This window comes from Staurois parvus, unplaced genomic scaffold (assembly GCF_062004578.1).
Source record: "Staurois parvus isolate SC_StPar_1 unplaced genomic scaffold, SC_StPar_1.0 ptg001607l, whole genome shotgun sequence".
Taxonomy (NCBI): domain Eukaryota; kingdom Metazoa; phylum Chordata; class Amphibia; order Anura; family Ranidae; genus Staurois; species Staurois parvus.
The window spans coordinates 88,554-107,867 of NW_028319403.1; the positions used below are offsets into that span (position 1 = coordinate 88,554).

At 53.2% G+C, this 19,314-nt stretch overlaps 1 protein-coding gene across 1 annotated transcript in view; it reads right to left on the bottom strand.

Annotated features, from left to right (window-relative positions):
- Window positions 1-7,395: 7,395 nt before the first annotated feature.
- Window positions 7,396-19,314, bottom strand: part of LOC149435116 (uncharacterized) — a 30,278-nt gene continuing 18,359 nt past the window's right edge. Inside the window, exon 3 of the mRNA XM_089662998.1 lies at window positions 7,396-8,276. Coding sequence (XP_089519124.1) covers window positions 8,113-8,276 — 164 coding nt within the window. The 3' untranslated portion in view covers window positions 7,396-8,112. The remainder of the gene's footprint in view (window positions 8,277-19,314) is intronic.

Consider the following 19,314-nt stretch of genomic DNA (forward strand, 5'->3'; position numbering starts at 1 on the left):
ATCCCCCCTTATGTATTATACATGGAGATCATATCCCCCCCTTATGTATCATACATGGAGATCATATCCCCCTTATGTATTATACATGGAGATCATATCCCCCTTATGTATTATACATGGAGATCATATCCCCCCTTATGTATTATACATGGAGATCATATCCCCCCTTATGTATTATACATGGAGATCATATCCCCCCTTATGTATTATACATGGAGATCATATCCCCCCCTTATGTATCATACATGGAGATCATATCCCCCCTTATGTATTATACATGGAGATCATATCCCCCCTTATGTATTATACATGGAGATCATATCCCCTCTTATGTATTATACATGGAGATCATATCCCCTCTTATGTATTATACATGGAGATCATATAGTGAATGCGGGGTCCGGGGAGAGCGGATATAGTGAATGGGGGGTCCGGGGAGAGCGGATATAGTGAATGCGGGGTCCGGGGAGAGCGGATATAGTGAATGCGGGGTCCGGGGAGAGCGGATATAAGGAATGCGGGGTCCGGGGAGAATGGATATAGTGGATGCGGGGTCCGGGGAGAGCGGATATAAGGAATGCGGGGTCCGGGGAGAGCGGATATAGTGAATGCGGGGTCCGGGGAGAGCGGATATAGTGAATGCGGGGTCCGGGGAGAGCGGATATAGTGAATGCGGGGTCCGGGGAGAGCGGATATAGTGAATGCGGGGTCCGGGGAGAGCGGATACAGTGAATGCGGGGTCCGGGGAGAGCGGATACAGTGAATGCGGGGTCCGGGGAGAGCGGATACAGTGAATGCGGGGTCCGGGGAGAGCGGATATAGTGAATGCGGGGTCCGGGAGAGCGGATATAGTGAATGCGGGGTCCGGGGAGAGAGGATACAGGGAATGCGGGGTCCGGGGAGAGCGGATACAGTGAATGCGGGGTCCGGGGAGAGGGGATATAGTGAATGCGGGGTCCGGGGAGAGCGGATACAGTGAATGCGGGGTCCGGGAGAGCGGATACAGTGAATGCGGGGTCCGGGGAGAGCGGATACAGTGAATGCGGGGTCCGGGGAGAGCGGATATAGGGAATGCGGGGTCCGGGGAGAGAGGATATAGTGAATGCGGGGTCCGGGGAGAGCGGATATAGGGAATGCGGGGTCCGGGGAGAGCGGATATAGTGAATGAGGGGTCCGGGGAGAGCGGATATAGTGAATGCGGGGTCCGGGGAGAGCGGATATACTGAATGCGGGGTCCGGGGAGAGCGGATATACTGAATGCGGGGTCCGGGGGAGAGCGGATGTAGTGAATGCGGGGTCCGGGGAGAGGGGATATAGTGAATGCGGGGTCCGGGGAGAGGGGATATAGTGAATGCGGGGTCCGGGGAGAGAGGATATAGTGAATGCGGGGTCCGGGGAGAGCGGATATAGTGAATGCGGGGTCCGGGGAGAGCGGATATAGTGAATGCGGGGTCCGGTAGAGAGCGGATGTAGTGAATGCGGGGTCCGGGGAGAGCGGATACAGTGAATGCGGGGTCCGGGGAGAGCGGATATAGTGAATGCGGGGTCCGGGGAGAGCGGATATAGTGAATGCGGGGTCCGGGAGAGCGGATACAGTGAATGCGGGGTCCGGGGAGAGCGGATGTAGGGAATGCGGGGTCCGTGGAGAGCGGATGTAGTGAATGCGGGGTCCGGGGAGAGCGGATACAGTGAATGCGGGGTCCGGGGAGAGCGGATATAGTGAATGCGGGGTCCGGGAGAGCGGATATAGTGAATGCGGGGTCCGGGGAGAGCGGATACAGTGAATGCGGGGTCCGGGGAGAGCGGATACAGTGAATGCGGGGTCCGGGGAGAGCGGATATAGTGAATGCGGGGTCCGGGGAGAGCGGATATAGTGAATGCGGGGTCCGGGGAGAGCGGATATAAAGAATGCTGGGTCCGGGGAGAGCGGATATAGTGAATGCGGGGTCCGGGGAGAGCGGATATAGTGAATGCGGGGTCCGGGGAGAGCGGATATAGTGAATGCGGGGTCCGGGGAGAGCGGATGTAGTGAATGCGGGGTCCGGGGAGAGCGGATGTAGTGAATGCGGGGTCCGGGGAGAGCGGATGTAGTGAATGCGGGGTCCGGGGAGAGCGGATATAGTGAATGCGGGGTCCGGGGAGAGCGGATATAGTGAATGCGGGGTCCGGGGAGAGCGGATATAGGGAATGCGGGGTCCGGGGAGAGCTGATATAGTGAATGCGGGGTCCGGGGAGAGCGGATACAGTGAATGCGGGGTCCGGGGAGAGCGGATACAGTGAATGCTGGGTCCGGGGAGAGCGGATACAGTGAATGCGGGGTCCGGGGAGAGCGGATATAGTGAATGCGGGGTCCGGGGAGAGCGGATATAGGGAATGCGGGGTCCGGGAGAGCGGATATAGTGAATGCGGGGTCCGGGGAGAGCGGATATAGTGAATGCGGGGTCCGGGGAGAGCGGATATAGTGAATGCGGGGTCCGGGGAGAGCGGATATAGTGAATGCGGGGTCCGGGGAGAGCGGATATAGTGAATGCGGGGTCCGGGGAGAGCGGATATAGTGAATGCGGGGTCCGGGGAGAGCGGATACAGTGAATGCGGGGTCCGGGGAGAGCGGATGTAGTGAATGCGGGGTCCGGGGAGAGCGGATATAGTGAATGCGGGGTCCGGGGAGAGCGGATATAGTGAATGCGGGGTCCGGGGAGAGCGGATATAGTGAATGCGGGGTCCGGGGAGAGCGGATATAGTGAATGCGGGGTCCGGGTTTAGGAACACTAAGGATTAGTAGAAGGAATTCGTCTTTTTCTTGTGGTCGATGACTTTGCGTAACCCCTGGAAAGGCCTTTGACGTAAACCTCCCAGTTCCTCATTGTGTAATCCGGAGTCCTCCATGGGGGGGGGAAGTCCCGGCACAGACAGACCCTTTCAGTCCCTCCATGATGAGTCCGCACATCGCCCTGAATCACTCCCATGATTTGATCCCACGTAGGGATCATAGGGCTCTGCTTATGACAACTGGGGAATTTCGATGCACAAATTAGAAATGGGTCATCACTAAGCTGTATACATTCATGGAAAGTGGAACTTTAGTGCCAAAACTTTTGTTGCCAAATATAACCAACAAATACCAGATAAGATCCATTGTTCAGCTATGAAGACTGCTGGACCCCGACGCCCCCCCCCCCCCCCCCTAGATTACTGCCCCCGCCTCACATGTGTGGTATAAGCCCCATGAAAAGTGCAATTCTCGTGTGCCATTAAGTGGTTACCCTTCCCCCGCGGTGCCCAGATAGCGTATTGCCCCACAAAAAGTCAGGGACAAGATGGTAGACCTACACAAGGCTGGACTGGGCTACCAAACTATGGCCAAGCAGCTTGGTGAGAAGGTGACAACAGTTGGTGCAATCATTCACAAATGGAAGAAACACAAAACAAGTGTCAGTCTCCCTAGGTCTGGTGCACCATGCAAGATCTCACCTCGTGGAGTGTCAATGATCATGAGAACAGTGAGGAATCATCCCAGAACTACACGTGAGGATCTTGTCAATGATCTCCAGGCAGCTGGGACCACAGTCACCAAGAAAACAATTGGTAACACACTACGCCGACAAGGACTGAAATCCTGCAGTGCCCGCACGGTCAAGGTATTGGGGAGAGAAGACAATGTATCGGGAAGAGAAGACAATGTATCAGGCAGAGAAGACAATGTATCGGGGAGAGAAGACAATGTATCGGGGAGAGAAGACAATGTGTCGGGGAGAGAAGACAATGTATCGGGAGAGAAGACAATGTGTCGGGGAGAGAAGACAATGTGTCGGGGAGAGAAGACAATGTGTCGGGGAGAGAAGACAATGTATCGGGCAGAGAAGACAGTGTATCGGGGAGAGAAGACAATGTATCGGGCAGAGAAGACAGTGTATCGGGGAGAGAAGACAATGTATCGGGCAGAGAAGACAATGTATCGGGCAGAGAAGACAATGTATCGGGCAGAGAAGACAATGTATCGGGAGAGAAGACAATGTATCGGGGAGAGAAGACAATGTGTCGGGGAGAGAAGACAATGTGTCGGGGAGAGAAGACAATGTGTCGGGGAGAGAAGACAATGTGTCGGGGAGAGAAGACAATGTATCGGGAGAGAAGACAATGTATCGGGAGAGAAGACAATGTATCGGGCAGAGAATACAATGTATCGGGGAGAGAAGACAATGTATCGGGAGAGAAGACAATGTATCGGGCAGAGAATACAATGTATCGGGGAGAGAAGACAATGTATCGGGCAGAGAAGACAATGTGTCGGGGGGAGAGAAGACAATGTATCGGGCAGAGAAGACAATGTATCGGGAGAGAAGACAATGTATCGGGAGAGAAGACAATGTATCGGGCAGAGAAGACAATGTATCGGGAGAGAAGACAATGTATCGGGAGAGAAGACAATGTATCGGCAGAGAAGACAATGTATCGGGGAGAGAAGACAATGTATCGGGCAGAGAAGACAATGTATCGGGAGAGAAGACAATGTATCGGGAGAGAAGACAATGTATCGGGCAGAGAAGACAATGTATCGGGCAGAGAAGACAATGTATCGGGCAGAGAAGACAATGTATCAGGCAGAGAAGACAATGTATCGGGAGAGAAGACAATGTATGCAGAACCATTACAGAGCAGGTAGGTACGACACGTTTGTAATTTTTTAGAACAACACAAGACTTGAGTATAATTAATCAGAAAGCCGCATTCTCAGTCAGTCAGTAAATCAGCTGCTGAAAAAGCTGAAAGTGTAATATCACAACGGCAGTAAAGAAAGTCACCGATCTGGCTCTGCTGTGTGGTAGAGCTGTACATATCTCAGGATTGGATGGACAGCAATGCAGGTAAAACAACTTCCATACAAGTTTTTAAATTGAACATTTTGTTGTCTGTCAGGAACCTTGTCCCTGTCAGGAGCTTCGTGCCCGGGGGATCGGGTGAACGGTCCAACCCTTTCGGGGGTAGGACAAACACACCCCTAAGTGCACGTTTTTCGTGTGTGTGTTCTTGCACTTGCACTTTTTTGCGGACACTTACGGGTTTTTACGTTATAGTTGCACGTTTGCGGACTTAAAAAAAAATTTTGTTGTCTGTCAGGAATTCAGATTTCATTGATTTTAATGGTTTTTTAGCAATTGCATCCAAATATCAATAAAAAAAAACAAATAAAAATAACCCCCCCAAGGCATTGATGGAGGCCAGTGAGCACGCAGACCCCCCCACAAATGCTTCCGCGTCTCCCAGGTCAGCGTCAGCGCAGAGTCCCGGCTGTTCAAGGCTCCTTCCTCAATAGACAAAAAGTTGCTGCTGAAGTGGAAACCCCCTTTAACCCCTTCATGCCGACGTCACACAAATACGCGGCCTCACAGAACGGGGCTTTTTTCCAGGGGGGGTCGCATATCTGCATACCTGTCTTTCTGATGGGAGCGCGCTGCACAGTGCACTCCCAGAACTAACACCGCGGTGTCACTGAGACCCCCGGGCCTGTTTTAACAATCTGGGACTCCCAATTGCAGGTCACATGATCGCTGTGATAGCCTCTGATTGGCTCTGATTGATCAGTCACTGTACAGCCCTCCCCCCTTGTTTTTTTTTCTCTATTAAACAAATAAAGAAAAAATACCTAGGTGAAGGTTTCATCAAGTTCAGTGCCAGGGTAAGTGTTTGGGTCAAGGTCAGGGTCAAGGTCAGGGTCAAAGGTCAGGATTTAAAAAAAAAATTGGTGTCAGTGTGTTTTAGGTACAAAAAAAAAAAAGACAAAATGCGCACTCAAGGGCGGACTGACCATTTGGAAACTTGGGCTCTGCGCAAGGGCCCGGGGTCAGTAGAGGGCCCCATGAGATGGCTCTGGTACCTTTTTCATAGGCTTTTTTGAGCTTGGGCAAGGACACAGGGGCCCCATGATCCCCTATTGCCCGGGGGCCCCATGAGTTGTCAGTCCGCCCCGATCACACTATTGTTTCTGGGCTGTACTCCGGGTACAAATAACATATATGGTGTCGTTGTGATGTGTGTATGTTATATGTGAGCTGGAGAATGTATTTTGGGTTGTCCTTAAGTGAAATCACTTACAAACACATGCAGACTCCACCTCCGCAATATCGCCAAAATACGCTCCTTCCTTACCCCAGACACCACTAAACTACTAGTACACTCCCTGATTATCTCACGCCTGGACTACTGCAACTCCCTCCTCACCGGCCTACCCCAGTGCAGGCTCTCCCCGCTTCAGACCATCCTCAACTCAGCTGCCAGACTCATCCACCTCACCACCCGCTCCACCTCTGCCACCCCCCTCTGCCTCTCCCTCCACTGGCTCCACCCCCCTCTGCCTCTCCCTCCACTGGCTCCACCCCCCTCTGACTCTCCCTCCACTGGCTCCACCCCCCTCTGCCTCTCCCTCCACTGGCTCCACCCCCCTCTGCCTCTCCCTCCACTGGCTCCACCCCCCTCTGCCTCTCCCTCCACTGGCTCCCTATCGCCCAACGCATCAAATTCAAACTACTCACTCTGACCTATAAGGCCATTCACAACACTGCCCCTAACTACCTCACCAACCTGATTCCCAAGTACCACCCTACCCGTACCCTTCGCTCTTCACAGGACCTCCTTCTATCTTGCTCCCTGGTCTCCTCCTCACACGCACGTCTGCAAGACTTCTCCAGGTCCTCCCCCATCCTCTGGAACTCACTACCCCAATCCATCAGACTGTCACCTTCCCTCTTCACCTTCAGGTGCTCCCTGAAAACCCACCTCTTCAGGGAAGCCTACCCCACCCTCACCTAACTGCTGCTCTCCTTCATTCCTCCTACCACTCCATCCCCCACAGCCACTTCCTCCTGTACCTCTACCCCCTCCCTCCTAGATTGTAAGCTCGAAAGAGTAGGGCCCTCTAACCCCTCGTGTGCTGTTTGTTGTTGCTGTAATGTTTCATGTATTGTCCCCCCTCTATTGTACAGCGCTGAGCAAACCCTTTGGCGCTATATAAACTCCATGTAATGTAATGTCCTTTGGTGGTCAGTTATGGTCGTAACAAGAAACACAACTTTAAAATAAGGTTTTTTTTGCTATTTTGGGCCAGTTTTCCTTTGATAATAAAAAATAATCAGGAGAAATCCATTACCGTTTACCACCAAATAAAAGCCCAATTTGTCCTGAAAAACACGCGGCATAATCCCCCCGGATGTACAAAGTAGTTGTGATGATACGGACGGTTTTACTAACACAGGTCAACGTTGCAAAATTGTGCTTAGGCATTAACATTTGTTTTACCCTCAGGAGTGAAGGGGTTAAATTTGCTTCACTTTGACTCTTTCATGCAAAAAAAAAAAAGATAATTGAATCCACCCCCCAAAAAACGACAACGGCTACAAATAATATGCTTATATTTTATATAAAAATGTCTTTCAAAGTAAAGTTCTAAAGGCATTTGAGATCTATACACAAAAGCACCAAAAAGATACTGAAATAACAAAAAAAAAAAAATTCAGTGCAAAATGTTTAAAAAAATAATTGTACTCCTATGAAACACTGCGTGATCTCCGCTCAGAGACACAGAACAATTGCAGTCGGTGAAACTGAACAGAAACGGGAGAAGCCAACTTGGAAAAATGAAAAGACTTAACAATTGGAAAAAAAAAAACAAAAAAAAACAAAAAACAAAAAAACTTGACATTTTAAAATCATTTGTGATGCATTTTTCAAAAGGCAGTCGATTTAATTGTAGACTTGGATAATTCATGTACAGGACAGACGGATAATCCACAATGCTTGTCGGAGGTTTCAGAGCTCACAGCTAATAATATCAATAATGAGAATTCTTCTATAGACTGGACAGCAGCTCGCTAAAATGTGCTTCTTGGATGCCGATCACAGACGATCGGCGCGATTAGTTAACAGCCATTCTCTAGAGTCCAAAAACATGCCTAAGGCACCGGAATTCCAAAAGAAACCAAATGAAAGTAATCAGAGTGTCATCTTCATCCCTGAATGAGTTTATACACCGTCTGTTGAACGTGGAGAACGCGTCCACCATGATGAACCCACAACAAACGCAAGAGGATGGCAATAGGATACTACTGAAATGGCCGGTCACTGCTGCTTGCACCCTTCCTTCTTGTCTTTGGGTTTATTGCGCCCCACTTTCTCCGAGGGTCTCTTGGTCGGTGGTATAAAGATCGGCTCGGCGCCATCGTCCATAAAGTCGTACAATCCATCTACCGGGACGGGTTGGGTCTGTGCCGAAACGGGAAATTCTGTAGATACAAAGTAGAAAGTTTTCTCATCGAAGGGAAATGTTACAACAGAAGATGCACAAAACGTTCATTTGGAAGAAAAATCTGCTGGTGTGTGCAGAGGATGAAGAAGAGAAGGATGGGGGGGGGGGCATCTTATTACAGGAAGGAGCACCAATCAATATCAAATCCTCAATCATGGAAGAAACAGACATTGGACTGGTAGCCAGGGAATACATAGGAAGACTGATCCAGGGAATACATTGGAAAACTCATCCAGGGAATACATTGGAAAACTCATCCAGGGAATACATAGGAAAACTCATCCAGGGAATACATAGGAAGACTGATCCTGGGAATACATTGGAAAACTCATCCAGGGAATACATTGGAAAACTCATCCAGGGAATACATTGGAAAACTCATCCAGGGAATACATAGGAAAACTCATCCAGGGAATACATAGGAAAACTCATCCAGGGAATACATTGGAAAACTCATCCAGGGAATACATAGGAAAACTCATCCAGGGAATACATAGGAAAACTCATCCAGGGAATACATAGGAAAACTGATCCAGGGAATACATAGGAAAACTCATCCAGGGAATACATAGGAAAACTGATCCAGGGAATACATAGGAAAACTCATCCAGGGACTACATAGGAAAACTGATCCAGGGAATACATAGGAAAACTGATCCAGGGAATACATAGGAAAACCCATCCAGGGAATACATAGGAAAACTCATCCAGGGAATACATAGGAAAACTCATCCAGGGAATACATAGGAAAACTGATCCAGGGAATACATAGGAAAACTCATCCAGGGAATACATAGGAAAACTCATCCAGGGACTACATAGGAAAACTGATCCAGGGAATACATAGGAAAACTCATCCAGGGAATACATAGGAAAACTCATCCAGGGAATACATAGGAAAACTCATCCAGGGAATACATAGGAAAACTCATCCAGGGAATACATAGGAAAACTGATCCAGGGAATACATAGGAAAACAGATTGAGGGACTACATAGGAAGACTGATCCAGGGAATACATAGGAAACCTGATCCAGGGAATAGCCGACTGGAAATATAGACTCCAGGGGTGGACTGGCAACTCATGGGGCCCCTGGGCAATAGGGAATCATGGGGCCTCTGTGTCCTCGCTCACACTCAAACCACACCCAAAAAAGCCTATGAAAAGGTACCAGGGGCATTTCATGGGGCCCCCTACTGACCCTGGGCCCTCAGGCAGTGCCCGAGTACCCGAATGGTCAGTCCGCCCCTGATAGGCTCCCTCAAGAGTTGGTTCTGACCAGCTCCTTGGATTGCTGGTCGGAATCAGGTGATCATGAGGAGCAGGGGCCAAAGGGCCTTCTGGCTGTATGGACCTGAGTATACCCTGCCCCTGTCAGGAGTCATACACCCTGGGGGGGTCAGACAATTGTCCTTTCTCCTTTGGATGGGACCAAAAGACACACCCTAGTGCACCCAAACATGGAAAGGTTTCTTTACAGTGAGAGCTGTGAGAATGTGGAATAGATTCCCTCCAGAGTTGGTTGTGGCCAGCTCAGTGGGTTGCTGGAGGAAAGTCCTGGATTCTTTCTTGGATACACAGAATATAACTGGATATAACATTTATAGGGAAAGGTGATCCCGGGAATATCCGATTGCCTCTCGGGGGAATCAGGAAGGAATGTTTCCCCTGCAGGAGGAGATTGGATCGTGCTTTGCTGGGTTTTTGCCTTCCTCTGGATCCACTGTGGGTGGAGGATTATAAGTTTTTTTATGGTTCAACTGGATGGACTTTTGTCTTTTTTCAGCCAGACTAACTATGTAACTATGAAATATAGAGCTTGGCAGATCTGAGATGGATAGGCAGACATACAATATGGGCTAAATACTGATGAGAGATAAAATGCAGATATCAAGACACAGAATAAAAAGACGTGATAGATTAGATTACAATATGAAGAGAAGACGGACAGACATTGATGACAGGAGTAGAATGGAGCAAAGCGGAGTAGAGGTTGGTTGAGTAAAGTAGAGCAGAGTGCAGTAGAATGGAGCCAAGAAGAGCGGCACAAAGTAGATTCGATCACAGTGGAGTAATGTGGAGCCAAGAAGATTCGATCACAGTGGAGTAATGTGGAGCCAAGAAGATTCGATCACAGTGGAGTAATGTGGAACCAATTAGATTTGATTACAGTGGAGTAATGTGGAGCCAAGAAGATTCGATCACAGTGGAGTAATGTGGAGCCAAGAAGATTCGATCACAGTGGAGTAATGTGGAGCCAAGAAGATTCGATTACAGTGGAGTAATGTGGAGCCAATTAGATTCGATCACAGTGGAGTAATGTGGAGCCAAGAAGATTCGATCACAGTGGAGTAATGTGGAGCCAAATAGATTCGATTACAGTGGAGTAATGTGGAGCCAAATAGATTCGATTACAGTGGAGTAATGTGGAGCCAAGAAGATTCGATCACAGTGGAGTAATGTGGAACCAATTAGATTCGATTACAGTGGAGTAATGTGGAGCCAAATAGATTCGATTACAGTGGAGTAATGTGGAGCCAAGAAGATTCGATCACAGTGGAGTAATGTGGAGCCAATTAGATTCGATCACAGTGGAGTAATGTGGAGCCAATTAGATTCGATCACAGTGGAGTAATGTGGAGCCAATTAGATTTGATCACAGTGGAGTAATGTGGAGCCAAATAGATTCGATCACAGTGGAGTAATGTGGAGCCAAGAAGATTCGATCACAGTGGAGTAATGTGGAGCCAATTAGATTCGATCACAGTGGAGTAATGTGGAGCCAATTAGATTCGATCACAGTGGAGTAATGTGGAGCCAATTAGATTCGATCACAGTGGAGTAATGTGGAGCCAAATAGATTCGATCACAGTGGAGTAATGTGGAGCCAAGAAGATTCGATCACAGTGGAGTAATGTGGAGCCAATTAGATTCGATCACAGTGGAGTAATGTGGAGCCAATTAGATTCGATCACAGTGGAGTAATGTGGAGCCAAGAAGATTCGATCACAGTGGAGTAATGTGGAGCCAAGAAGATTCGATCACAGTGGAGTAATGTGGAGCCAAGAAGATTCGATCACAGTGGAGTAATGTGGAGCCAAGAAGATTCGATCACAGTGGAGTAATGTGGAGGCAAGAAGATTCGATTACAGTGGAGTAATGTGGAGCCAATTAGATTCGATCACAGTGGAGTAATGTGGAGCCAAGAAGATTCGATCACAGTGGAGTAATGTGGAGCCAATTAGATTCGATCACAGTGGAGTAATGTGGAGCCAATTAGATTCGATCACAGTGGAGTAATGTGGAGCCAAATAGATTCGATCACAGTGGAGTAATGTGGAGGTAAGAAGATTCGATCACAGTGGAGTAATGTGGAGCCAATTAGATTCGATCACAGTGGAGTAATGTGGAGCCAATTAGATTCGATCACAGTGGAGTAATGTGGAGCCAAGAAGATTCGATCACAGTGGAGTAATGTGGAGCCAAATAGATTCGATCACAGTGGAGTAATGTGGAACCAATTAGATTTGATTACAGTGGAGTAATGTGGAGCCAAATAGATTCGATTACAGTGGAGTAATGTGGAGCCAAATAGATTCGATCACAGTGGAGTAATGTGGAGCCAAGAAGATTCGATCACAGTGGAGTAATGTGGAGCCAAGAAGATTCGATTACAGTGGAGTAATGTGGAGCCAAGAAGATTCGATCACAGTGGAGTAATGTGGAGCCAATTAGATTCGATCACAGTGGAGTAATGTGGAGCCAAGAAGATTCGATTACAGTGGAGTAATGTGGAGCCAATTAGATTCGATCACAGTGGAGTAATGTGGAGCCAAATAGATTCGATCACAGTGGAGTAATGTGGAGCCAAGAAGATTCGATCACAGTGGAGTAATGTGGAGCCAATTAGATTCGATCACAGTGGAGTAATGTGGAGCCAAATAGATTCGATCACAGTGGAGTAATGTGGAGCCAAGAAGATTCGATCACAGTGGAGTAATGTGGAGCCAATTAGATTCGATCACAGTGGAGTAATGTGGAGCCAATTAGATTCGATCACAGTGGAGTAATGTGGAGCCAAGAAGATTCGATCACAGTGGAGTAATGTGGAGGCAAGAAGATTCGATCACAGTGGAGTAATGTGGAGCCAATTAGATTCGATCACAGTGGAGTAATGTGGAGCCAATTAGATTCGATCACAGTGGAGTAATGTGGAGCCAAGAAGATTCGATCACAGTGGAGTAATGTGGAGCCAAGAAGATTCGATCACAGTGGAGTAATGTGGAGGCAAGAAGATTCGATTACAGTGGAGTAATGTGGAGCCAATTAGATTCGATCACAGTGGAGTAATGTGGAGGCAAGAAGATTCGATTACAGTGGAGTAATGTGGAGCCAATTAGATTCGATCACAGTGGAGTAATGTGGAGCCAAGAAGATTCGATCACAGTGGAGTAATGTGGAGCCAATTAGATTCGATCACAGTGGAGTAATGTGGAGCCAATTAGATTCGATCACAGTGGAGTAATGTGGAGCCAATTAGATTCGATCACAGTGGAGTAATGTGGAGCCAAATAGATTCGATCACAGTGGAGTAATGTGGAGGTAAGAAGATTCGATCACAGTGGAGTAATGTGGAGCCAATTAGATTCGATCACAGTGGAGTAATGTGGAGCCAAGAAGATTCGATCACAGTGGAGTAATGTGGAGGCAAGAAGATTCGATTACAGTGGAGTAATGTGGAGCCAATTAGATTCGATCACAGTGGAGTAATGTGGAGCCAAGAAGATTCGATCACAGTGGAGTAATGTGGAGCCAAGAAGATTCGATCACAGTGGAGTAATGTGGAGCCAAGAAGATTCGATCACAGTGGAGTAATGTGGAGCGGGGAGTTGCAGGGAGGGAAGTACAGCAAGGCAGTGACCTACAGTAATGTAATGGGGAGTGGAGTACAGGAGGGTAGCAGGGATTCGAGTACTGTAGTTCGGAATGGTATGCAGTAAGGTGGAGGGGGGGGGGAGTAGAGTGGAGAGGAGAACAGTAGGGTACAGGAGGGGAGCGGAGCATGGTCGGGTAGTGGGGGTTTGAGTACAGTAGAGAGTAACATATATTTAAGTACAATTTGGTAGTGTGGAGTACATATGGGTGGTGGGGGGAGCACTGCTGGGACAAGGTCATTTAGCACCCAGGGCAAAGATGTCAAAGGGGCCCCCCCCCCCAAAAAAGGTACGGGAATTAAGTGTCAGCAAAAAATCACCTCACCCCAAAAAAATTTGGAGCACTAATCTTCACACTTACTCCATAAGCATAAATTCCTTTGCAAGCCAAAATTCTCCCCAAACAAAAATACCCCCTCTTCCAGTACAAATACCCCCTCCCAGCTCAAATCCTCTCCCTCCCAGCTCAAATCCTCTCCCTCCCAGCTCAAATCCTATACTTCTCCTCTGAGCATAAATCCTCCTCCCCCTATTCCAGCACAAATCCCCTCTGCCAGCCCTAACCCCTCCAAAATTTCCCCCTCCTAGCACAAATCTCCCCCCCCCCCCAATCCTTCTTTCTAACAGAAATACACACTCCTAGTATGACTCCCCCCCCCCTTCAAATCACCACTTCTAGTAAAACCTCCTAAATCCCCACTACGTTCAGGGCAGCCGTCCCTCCTGCCCACCCCTTGTCCCGGGCCTGATTTGTAGTAGTGTGGAGAGAGGACAGTAAGGTGGTGAGGAGTGAATTACAGGGGGGTGGGGAGTACAGTAGGGCAGATGGGAGTAGAGTAAGGTAGAGTAGTGTGGAGTGGAGTCCAGTGAGGTGGTGGGGAGTGGAGTCCAGTGAGGGGGTGGGGAGGGGAGTCCAGTGAGGGGGTGGGGAGGGGAGTCCAGTGAGATGGTGGGGAGTGGAGTATAGTGAGGTGGTGGGGAGGGGAGTCCAGTGTGGTGGTGGGGAGGGGAGTCCAGTGAGGTGGTGCCGATGGGAGTCCAGGGAGGTGGTGGGGAGGGGAGTCCAGGGAGGTGGTGGGGAGGGGAGTCCAGGGAGGTGGTGGGGAGGGGAGTCCAGGGAGGTGGTGGGAAGTGGAGTCCAGTGAGGTGGTGGGGAGTGGAGTCCAGTGAGGTGGTGGGGAGTGGAGTCCAGTGAGGTGGTGGGGAGTGGAGTCCAGTGAGGTGGTGGGGAGTGGAGTCCAGTGAGGTGGTGGGGAGTCGAGTACAGTAGAATGGTAGGGAATGGAGCACTGTAGGGTAGAGAGGAGTGGGGTATAACGGAGTAGTGTGGAGTACAGTGAGGAGGGTGGGGGTAGTGGAGTACAGTGAGGTGGTGGGGAATGGAGTCCAGTGAGGTGGTGGGGAGTGGAGTCCAGTGAGGTGGTGGGGAGTGGAGTCCAGTGAGGTGGTGGGGAGTGGAGTCCAGTGAGGTGGTGGGGAGTGGAGTCCAGTGAGGTGGTGGGGAGTGGAGTCCAGTGAGGTGGTGGGGAGTGGAGTCCAGTGAGGAGGGTGGGGGATAGTGGAGTCCAGTGAGGTGGTGGGGAGTGGAGTCCAGTGAGGAGGGTGGGGGATAGTGGAGTCCAGTGAGGTGGTGGGGAGTGGAGTCCAGTGAGGTGGTGGGGAGTGGAGTCCAGTGAGGTGGTGGGGAGTGGAGTCCAGTGAGGTGGTGGGGAGTGGAGTCCAGTGAGGTGGTGGGGAGTGGAGTCCAGTGAGGTGGTGGGGAGTGGAGTCCAGTGAGGTGGTGGGGAGTGGAGTCCAGTGAGGTGGTGGGGAGTGGAGTCCAGTGAGGTGGTGGGGAGTGGAGTCCAGTGAGGTGGTGGGGAGTGGAGTCCAGTGAGGTGGTGGGGAGTGGAGTCCAGTGAGGTGGTGGGGAGTGGAGTCCAGTGAGGTGGTGGGGAGTGGGGTCCAGTGAGGTGGTGGGGAGTGGGGTCCAGTGAGTTGGTGGGGAGTGGAGTCCAGTGAGGAGGGTGGGGGATAGTGGAGTCCAGTGAGGGGGCGGGGAGTGGAGTCCAGTGAGGAGGGTGGGGGATAGTGGAGTCCAGTGAGGAGGGTGGGGGATAGTGGAGTCTAGTGAGGGGGCGGGGAGTGGAGTCTAGTGAGGGGGCGGGGAGTGGAGTCTAGTGAGGGGGCGGGGAGTGGAGTCTAGTGAGGTGGCGGGTAGTGGAGTCCAGTGAGGTGGTGGGGAGTGGAGTACAGTGAGGTGGTGGGGAGTGGAGTCCAGTGAGGAGGGTGGGGGATAGTGGAGTCCAGTGAGGTGGTGGGGAGTGGAGTCCAGTGAGGTGGTGGGGAGTGGAGTCCAGTGAGGTGGTGGGGAGTGGAGTCCAGTGAGGTGGTGGGGAGTGGAGTCCAGTGAGGTGGTGGGGAGTGGAGTCCAGTGAGGAGGGTGGGGGATAGTGGAGTCCAGTGAGGGGGCGGGGAGTGGAGTCCAGTGAGGAGGGTGGGGGATAGTGGAGTCCAGTGAGGAGGGTGGGGGATAGTGGAGTCCAGTGAGGAGGGTGGGGGATAGTGGAGTCCAGTGAGGAGGGTGGGGGATAGTGGAGTCTAGTGAGGGGGCGGGGAGTGGAGTCTAGTGAGGGGGCGGGGAGTGGAGTCCAGTGAGGGGGCGGGGAGTGGAGTCCAGTGAGGAGGGTGGGGGATAGTGGAGTCCAGTGAGGTGGTGGGGAGTGGAGTCCAGTGAGGAGGGTGGGGGATAGTGGAGTCCAGTGAGGTGGTGGGGAGTGGAGTACAGTGAGGTGGTGGGGAGTGGAGTACAGTGAGGTGGTGGGGAGTGGAGTACAGTGAGGAGGGGGCGGGGAGTGGAGTCTAGTGAGGAGGGGGGCGGGGAGTGGAGTCTAGTGAGGGGGCGGGGAGTGGAGTCTAGTGAGGGGGCGGGGAGTGGAGTCTAGTGAGGGGGCGGGGAGTGGAGTCCAGTGAGGGGGTGGGGGATAGTGGAGTCCAGTGAGGGGGCGGGGAGTGGAGTCCAGTGAGGAGGGTGGGGGATAGTGGAGTCCAGTGAGGGAGCGGGGAGTGGAGTCCAGTGAGGGGGCGGGGAGTGGAGTCCAGTGAGGGGGTGGGGGATAGTGGAGTCCAGTGAGGAGGGTGGGGGATAGTGGAGTCCAGTGAGGGGGCGGGGAGTGGAGTCTAGTGAGGGGGCGGGGAGTGGAGTCCAGTGAGGGGGCGGGGAGTGGAGTCCAGTGAGGGGGCGGGGAGTGGAGTCCAGTGAGGGGGCGGGGAGTGGAGTCCAGTGAGGGGGCGGGGAGTGGAGTCCAGTGAGGGGGCGGGGAGTGGAGTCCAGTGAGGGGGCGGGGAGTGGAGTCCAGTGAGGGGGCGGGGAGTGGAGTCCAGTGAGGGGGCGGGGAGTGGAGTCCAGTGAGGAGGGTGGGGAGTGGAGTCCAGTGAGGAGGGTGGGGGATAGTGGAGTCCAGTGAGGGGGCGGGGAGTGGAGTCCAGTGAGGGGGCGGGGAGTGGAGTCCAGTGAGGGGGTGGGGAGTGGAGTCCAGTGAGGGGGCGGGGAGTGGAGTCCAGTGAGGGGGCGGGGAGTGGAGTCCAGTGAGGGGGCGGGGAGTGGAGTCCAGTGAGGAGGGTGGGGGGTGGAGTCCAGTGAGGGGGCGGGGAGTGGAGTCCAGTGAGGGGGCGGGGAGTGGAGTCCAGTGAGGAGGGTGGGGGATAGTGGAGTCCAGTGAGGGGGCGGGGAGTGGAGTCCAGTGAGGAGGGTGGGGGATAGTGGAGTCCAGTGAGGTGGTGGGGGATAGTGGAGTCCAGTGAGGGGGCGGGGAGTGGAGTCCAGTGAGGGGGCGGGGAGTGGAGTCCAGTGAGGAGGGTGGGGGATAGTGGAGTCCAGTGAGGGGGCGGGGAGTGGAGTCCAGTGAGGGGGCGGGGAGTGGAGTCCAGTGAGGAGGGTGGGGGATAGTGGAGTCCAGTGAGGGAGCGGGGAGTGGAGTCCAGTGAGGGGGCGGGGGGTGGAGTCCAGTGAGGGGGCGGGGAGTGGAGTCCAGTGAGGAGGGTGGGGAGTGGAGTCCAGTGAGGAGGGTGGGGGATAGTGGAGTCCAGTGAGGGGGCGGGGAGTGGAGTCCAGTGAGGGGGCGGGGAGTGGAGTCCAGTGAGGGGGTGGGGAGTGGAGTCCAGTGAGGGGGCGGGGAGTGGAGTCCAGTGAGGGGGCGGGGAGTGGAGTCCAGTGAGGGGGCGGGGAGTGGAGTCCAGTGAGGAGGGTGGGGGGTGGAGTCCAGTGAGGGGGCGGGGAGTGGAGTCCAGTGAGGGGGCGGGGAGTGGAGTCCAGTGAGGAGGGTGGGGGATAGTGGAGTCCAGTGAGGGGGCGGGGAGTGGAGTCCAGTGAGGAGGGTGGGGGATAGTGGAGTCCAGTGAGGTGGTGGGGGATAGTGGAGTCCAGTGAGGGGGCGGGGAGTGGAGTCCAGTGAGGGGGCGGGGAGTGGAGTCCAGTGAGGGGGCGGGGAGTGGAGTCCAGTGAGGGGGCGGGGAGTGGAGTCCAGTGAGGGGGCGGGGAGTGGAGTCCAGTGAGGAGGGTGGGGGATAGTGGAGTCCAGTGAGGGGGCGGGGAGTGGAGTCCAGTGAGGAGGGTGGGGGATAGTGGAGTCCAGTGAGGGGGCGGGGAGTGGAGTCCAGTGAGGAGGGTGGGGGATAGTGGAGTCCAGTGAGGGGGCGGGGAGTGGAGTCCAGTGAGGAGGGTGGGGGATAGTGGAGTCCAGTGAGGGGGCGGGGAGTGGAGTCCAGTGAGGAGGGTGGGGAATAGTGGAGTCCAGTGAGGGGGTGGGGAGTGGAGTCTAGTGAGGGGGCGGGGAGTGGAGTCCAGTGAGGGGGCGGGGAGTGGAGTCCAGTGAGGGGGCGGGGAGTGGAGTCCAGTGAGGAGGGTGGGGGATAGTGGAGTCCAGTGAGGGGGCGGGGAGTGGAGTCCAGTGAGGAGGGTGGGGGATAGTGGAGTCCAGTGAGGGGGCGGGGAGTGGAGTCCAGTGAGGAGGGTGGGGGATAGTGGAGTCCAGTGAGGGGGCGGGGAGTGGAGTCCAGTGAGGGGGCGGGGAGTGGAGTCTAGTGAGGGGGCGGGGAGTGGAGTCCAGTGAGGGGGCGGGGAGTGGAGTCCAGTGAGGGGGCGGGGAGTGGAGTCCAGTGAGGGGGCGGGGAGTGGAGTCCAGTGAGGAGGGTGGGGGATAGTGGAGTCCAGTGAGGGGGCGGGGAGTGGAGTCCAGTGAGGGGGCGGGGAGTGGAGTCTAGTGAGGGGGCGGGGAGTGGAGTCCAGTGAGGGGGCGGGGAGTGGAGTCCAGTGAGGGGGCGGGGAGTGGAGTCCAGTGAGGGGGCGGGGAGTGGAGTCCAGTGAGGGGGCGGGGAGTGGAGTCCAGTGAGGGGGCGGGGAGTGGAGTCCAGTGAGGGGGCGGGGAGTGGAGTCCAGTGAGGGGGCGGGGAGTGGAGTCCAGTGAGGGGGCGGGGAGTGGAGTCCAGTGAGGGGGCGGGGAGTGGAGTCCAGTGAGGGGGCGGGGAGTGGAGTCCAGTGAGGGGGCGGGGAGTGGAGTCCAGTGAGGGGGCGGGGAGTGGAGTCCAGTGAGGGGGCGGGGATAGTGGAGTCCAGTGAGGGGGCGGGGAGTGGAGTCCAGTGAGGGGGCGGGGAGTGGAGTCCAGTGAGGGGGCGGGGAGTGGAGTCCAGTGAGGGGGCGGGGAGTGGAGTCCAGTGAGGGGGCGGGGAGTGGAGTCCAGTGAGGGGCGGGGAGTGGAGTACAATACAATAGTGTGGAATAGTCATGAAAGATGGAGATATATAGACGGGTGAGATACAGCAGAAGAGACCCCCATCCCATACATATGAAATGGATATGGGGGTGGAGGGGGCCGATATACGGGCAGACTCATCGGTGGGTAGATATCTGGATGCAGACCATTATTTGGACTCAATGTACAGTTGAAGTCTAGTAGTGAATGGGCTCCAAGTGTCCCTGTGAAATCGGGGACATTGTACATAACAGGGATACAGAGTTTGTATTGGGGGGGGGGGGCAGTCTGAAGGTAATCATCTCAGGACTATGAACGGCTTTATGGAATATTCCGGAGGCCTGGTCTTGG